General features: G+C 37.3%; 1 protein-coding gene across 2 annotated transcripts in view; it reads right to left on the bottom strand.

Moving 5' to 3' along the window:
• Positions 1-4,706, bottom strand: part of LOC117679764 (cytochrome P450 2J2-like) — a 31,006-nt gene extending 26,300 nt beyond the window's left edge. For both annotated transcript variants that reach the window (XM_087872429.1, XM_034441977.2), the window contains exons 1-2: positions 4,539-4,706; positions 1,925-2,087 (exon numbers count right to left, since the gene is read on the bottom strand). In XM_087872429.1, the coding sequence (XP_087728555.1) occupies positions 1,925-2,087; positions 4,539-4,706 (331 nt within the window). The remainder of the gene's footprint in view (positions 1-1,924; positions 2,088-4,538) is intronic.
• Between the last annotated feature and the right edge of the window lie 1,821 nt (positions 4,707-6,527).

The following is a 6,527-nucleotide window of genomic DNA, read 5'->3' on the forward strand; positions in this document are numbered from 1 at the left end:
GTGACACGTTGTAATTTTTGTAAAATTCGGGACATGTTATCTTTTCCTTAAAAAAATATTTATTCATTTTGGGATTCATCTTTCATGATATCATGTCTGGATGGCATCTTTTTCCAGATGGATCTAATATCTGCCACCGATTATTGTTGCCAACAGCATGAAATCAAGGCTACTAGCAATCCAGACTCTATGACCCAAGAAATACTTATCAGGTAATGGGGAACTGCACCAACTGCTGGTAAATTATTCTGGCCAAGCCAACTCTAATCATCATCTAATTGCTCATAGAAACCTGGCCCATGCTTCATAACCCCCAAACTATTGTACCTGTTTTTCTCCACCCTTTACATACACCTCATCTCACCTCACCAATTTCAATCCAACATTATACTAAAATCAAGATAATATTGCTGTGTTCCAACACAATAGCAGATCATAAGAATGATCAATAGCCACAGTCCCATAAAAAGAACTTTTTTTCTTCTGAATGTATAAAAAACTGGAAATTCAAATTTTGTAGAGAAATACTAATTCTGATTGCCAGTGCTCAAAATCCGTGGTGGAATAAGAAATAAGTGATATTAAAATATTTCAGATTATGTATTTTAATAAATCCAATTGTTTAATTATTATGATCTTACTATGCATTTAATAGATATATTACACAGATGATGTGATTCTCATTTAACTTTGATTTTGGATAATATAATTAAAGTTGTAGATGTTATTCAAATTTTAGATCTTTTAGAAGTTTGGAAAAGATCCCAACTACACCTAATTCTTGTACATGGAAGGTACTGAAACTTGATACCTTAGAATTATATTTGTTTGAAGTATCCTATGGAACAAAAATAAATATTTTCCATTCTGCATCAGAGCACATCTCAAATTATTTAATGGATAGGTGCTCAATGAATATACATATATGTTGTTTGGCCAGTCAATATTGAATTGCAGCATTTGGCTGCATTGGTTAAATGGAATGAGTAAAAATCAAATTCACAAAAACAGAAATATTAAAGAAGAGGAAAGAGATCCAGAGGAAGGGGAAGATGCAGAAATCTGTAGCTGGATGAAGTTGATGAGTCTCAAAAAAAAAGAGATAGAAGTTTAATGAAAAAGGCAATGTCTAAATCAATATATGAATGTAACAGTCCAGATAGAAAGCTATGGATGTGTATAATATTTTGGTGTAAAGTGAATTAAGCAATATTTCTTTTGCTTGTCTAATTCCCGAAATCATTTTGTTTACTACATCTTACTCTTTTTTTTTCCTGTGCTATGCATAATATTAGCACAAATTGAAAGAGTTTGATCATTACTAAGGAAGAATTTCTTTACACTTTGCACAGGGGTGGGTTCTAAATTTTTTTACTACTGGTTCTGTGGGCATGGCTTATTTTATGGGTGTGGCTTGATGGTCATGTGACAATTATTTAGGATTTAGCAGAGGTACTGGTCTACCAGGCTTTTAACTGCTTGCAGAGCTACCCATTTATTTTTGCAGGCACTGGTCTATCCATTTATTTTTGCAGGCACCGATCTACTCATGTATTTTTGCAGGCACTGATCTACTCATGTATTTTTGCAGGCACCAATCTACTCATGTATTTTTGCAGGCACTGGTCTACCCATTTATTTTTGCAGGCACCAATCTACTCATTTGTTTTCTTTTAACACTGATCAACTGTAGGGCGGCCCTTTGAAGCCCCGCGGCAAGAGTTTAAACAGTTTTTTTCCCTCTAGCCATCAGCTGGGACTCAGGAGGCAGCAATAGATTGGGGGAGGGGCCAAATAAAAGGTAAGAATAATGTGGGGATGGGGGCGTGGGCAGAACCGGTTTGGTAACGTCATATTGTCACCACTACCGGCTCGGCGGAACCGGGCCGAACTGGGAGGAACCCACCACTGACTTTGCACTTACCCCTTCCTTTTCCTAAATCGTTCATGAAAGGATCCACTGGTCGATTAGAGAATTCTTCTGGGAAGCTGTCCATTCCTTCTTTCACAGCTTTGAATCCAGAGAGAATTATCATAAGTTGTTGCCCAAACCACAAGCTGTATATACTTCCGTATCGTTTTACAGGCTATCAAGTGAATCAAAAATGAGACATGTTACAATCAAATACGCGGATTATTCCCATTTAACACTGTATGCCATCTCATTTTCCACCTTCAAGGTTAGCAAAGATGTTTTTTAGGATATGTCTGCAAAATGTTGGAAATGTCACCAGATACCTGGTTTGTAGTATCATATGCGGTGGACATGCTCAAAAGCAAAAATATACTGGACAAAAATACATATATGGTTGGAAGAAATGGCAAAGCAACATATTGATCTGCAACTAGAAATATTTTTGTTGGGCATCGTATCAGATAAGTATAATAAGGGGAATGCATATCTGATATTACATATATTGACTGCAGCTAGAATTGTATTTGCATAATAATGGAAGAGTGAAGAGATTCCTACAGATGAATATGTGATTTAAAAAATATTAGAATCTACAGAAATGAATAGACTACAGGGGTGGCTTCACTTACCTTTGCTACCGGTTTGCTCGCGCATGCACCACATCTGTGCATGCACAGATCATATTTGATGACATCCGGGCAGGTGAGCAGAGCCTCCCGCTGCCACCACTACCGGTTTGCCCGAACCAGTGCGAACCAGTAGCAACCCACCACTGATAGACTAACACAGTGATGGCGAACCTTTTCGGTACCGTGCACCCTCATCGGAGCCATGACCCAGAAGAGAAGTTGCCCAGTGGGCATGCACGCACTGGGAAAGTAATTTCCAGTTTCCGGCACGCACATGCGCACCAGTCAGGTAGTCTTCTGGTTACTGGCATGCATGTGTGTGCAATAATCAGCTGGCCGGTGCCCATGCGTGCACCAGAAATCGGAAGACCAGCTCTTCCAGTTTCTGGCACTGCCACATGCACAAGATCAGCTGATAGTCACACACGCATGCACACCAGAAGAGGAATGGGCAATGCCACACATACCAGGCAACATGGCTGTGCGTGCCACTTTGGGCACGCATGCCGTAGGTTCGCCCTCACGGGACTAACACTTTTAATTAAGGAAAAGAAAGAAACCATTTTTTTTTAAATTTCAGATCTACTGTATCAATGGTTAGCAGATAAAAACAGAAGTTAGAAATAGGGACACATATATAGATCTATATATGCGCAGAGATGGATAAACTAACTTTAGAGTTACAGGACAAGGAAGACTCAAAATACTTCACAATATGGAATAGATGGTACCAGTGGATAAACCAGAGGAGGGGGAATGGTTAAAGATGAAATTTAGAAGAAATCAACATAATTAAAAACAGCACTGTCAGATGTATAGAAAAGGAAATAAGTCACTGTGCGTATGTATATATGTATATATAATAATAGAAAGTAGTCAATAGATGAAGTTGAGTACTGTATATGTACTGTATATGTAATTTTGTCTTTGATTAAGAGAAACTTCTATGTTTTTCTTATATTTGTTTTAAATGTTTTTTAAGAACGAATAAAGTTTGTTTTAAAATTTAAAAAAAAAGAAAGAAATAGGGACACATAAGGGAAGGATTAATGACATAAGGGAGCAATGTTAAAATGGATAAGTAAACATTATCATTATTATCATTACTATTATAGAATTAATATCAATTGTAATGAATGTTGTTGTAAACTTCTCGATTATTACTCTCTAAATATATTTGTACCCAGACAACACACTGTTTAATCGAAAATGGAATTTTTATATGTTATAAAATAAAAAAAACTTTAAAAAAAAATACTGTATGCCATCCACAGGTCAAAATCCTGAATTCTAAGACTTTTCATCAAGGGTGGGTTCTATTTACCTTTACTATCGGTTCGCAATGGGAAGCTTCTGCACATGTGCAGATCACCGATGACAACAACTGGGGAGGTGGGCGGGGCCTCCCACCAGTTTTACTACCGGTTCTTGCGAACCGGTCCGAACCGGGGACAACTCATCACTGCTTTTCACTATATGCAATTCTCCCTCTTTAGAATTCTTTTTTCCCTCTCCAAGATTCTTGCTAAGAATGTCTTTCTGTTTTTCTGAATTATTTTTCTGAGAATGGACATCCTTTTATTTATTTTTGTTTTGCCTATTTATTTATTTATTTATTTATTTATTTATTTATTTATTTATTTATTTATTTATTTTTATTAAATTTCTACCCCGCCACCCTCTGTCTGAAGAATTGGTTCCATGATCAAACATTTATTGTTTGGCTGTGCACCGCCCTGAGTCCTTCGGGAGTAGGGCGGTATAGAAATAAAATAAAATAAAATAAATAAATAAATAAATAAATATTGGTAAGATTGAACTAGAATCTGCCTCCTAAATAGTCAGACCCTTTTATTTTACATTTGTTCTCTGTGAAGCAACTATAAACAAATAGTCTTACCTGAATAGTGTGGCATGATGAATTATACCATAATTTTGGTATATAAAAAAACAATTGAGAATTATCATGATCACTACTGGTTAGAATTAAATACCTTACGGAAGTAATCTTCACGGAGCCAAAGCCCAACTGCCAAGAAGGTCCCAATGAGAGGTAGAGCCAAAGGACCAGAAGGCAAATGTCTTCGGGACCAGAGTTGTTTCAGGAAGAGAATCAACAGAGCAAGCAGCAAAAAACACAAAATTATCCCTATCACCATCATTGTCCTTCTGGATCTTTCCCTTTGATGCTCACTAGTAGATTTGGAGATGGTTGTATCCTTTTGTCTGATGCTTTTTGCTCTTCCTCCTGTTTTATGTATTCACTGACGGGAAGGAATAGCAAGACATCTTTTGATTATCTGTTTGAGTACCACTGGTATTTTGTCAACAAGTTATTATATTAATCCACATGAAGGAGCTTCCCTCTGACCTTGCATCATTCAAATAATAAAGAGATTTTTTTTAAAAAAAAATATCTAGGACTGTATAACTTGACATGTCCTTAATATGATACTATGCCAGAATTATTTGAAAATGATAATGAAATGATAATGAAAATCATGGTGTTCCATACGTCCATGAAATCTACCAGAATATACAGAAAATATACAGAAAAATCTTGTTGGGCCACAGAAGTATTATCTAGTCCAGGATTATGTCTCATACTTACCCTTGCAAGGCCAGCATGAGGACTTTAGCATGAAGAATCTCACTCAACTTTGCTTACAAATAAGGGAACGTCTTCACGAAGGCCTCATACTGGTGAGCACCGTCTCTGGCGCTGAGCAGCCTTTTGCAACTAAAACAAATGTAACCACCATGCTAATCAGGAAGGGCTGTTTTAATAGATTCTGCAGCAGATGTTCTTGATGGAAAGGTGTCCTAAATCCAAGCAGCAAATTATAGATAGAGAGCTGTCTTTTGAAATACCTCCTTAAAAATCATGTCAACAATCCGGCTGCCTAACCCATGAGCACATCTGGAAATGATCCATGCTGCAGCTGTACCAGGAGCAATTGCCCAACTCTGAAGCATCATTAAACCCAATAGATATTTTGTGATAAATGATATTATGTTTTGCCTTATGGCCCAATACTTTTATTATTCTTTTTATTTCTTACCACCAAACTACTGATTGCCTTGCTACCGTGTTTCCCCCAAAATAAGACCTCCCCGGATAATAAGTCCTCCCCCGAAAATAAGCCCTCCCGAAAATATTTAAGCACATGCGCAGCCGGTTCCCACCATTTCCTCTCGTTAGGGTTAGGGAGACAGAGCTGGAAGTCAGGTTAGAGGAGCCCTGTCTTGGTCTACATACCCCAAAATAATAAGACCTCCCCGAAAATAAGACCAAGCACTTATTTCAGGGTGCAAAAAAAATATAAGATAGGGTCTTATTTTCAGGAAAAGATGGTATGTCTCATTCTGAGAGAAACCTGGATAGCTCAACAGACCAACCAGGAGCCTGGATAGCTCAACAGACAGAACACTATAATTTAACACCAGCTGTCTGCAATTAAAGTAAGATCGAATCTCGCCAGGCTCAAGGTTGACTCAGCCTTCCATCCTTTCTAAGGTAGGTAAATTGAGGACCCAGTTTGTGGGGGCAATAAGCTGACTTTGTATAAATATACAAAAGTATGAAGGCTATTGCTTAACGCATTGTAAGCCACCCTGAGTCTTCAGAGAAGGGCGGCATATAAATCAAATTTTAAAAACAATAACTGAAAGTTGTATCTTTGAAAGACTTTTTTTTTAAGCGCACATCTGCTCTTTTTTTTTATTGAAAAAGTTTTCAAATACAAAATTTCCCCCCTTTTTTTTCCCCTCCCCCTCCCCCTCCCTAACCCCCCCTCCCCACCCGTCCCCCCCTGTGACTTCTTCATAACAAAAAACCTAATTCATAACAGATTACTTACCCCCTCCTCTAAATACTGACCTTTACTTACTAAAAGTATTATTAATATTATAACATCCCCTTTATCAATACATTTCAAGAAAGGAATAAAAAAAAAAGACATTATACTATAACTTGTATAATA

This window comes from Pantherophis guttatus, chromosome 6 (genome assembly GCF_059756535.1).
Source record: "Pantherophis guttatus breed Tessera chromosome 6, ASM5975653v1, whole genome shotgun sequence".
Taxonomy (NCBI): Eukaryota; Metazoa; Chordata; class Lepidosauria; order Squamata; family Colubridae; genus Pantherophis; species Pantherophis guttatus.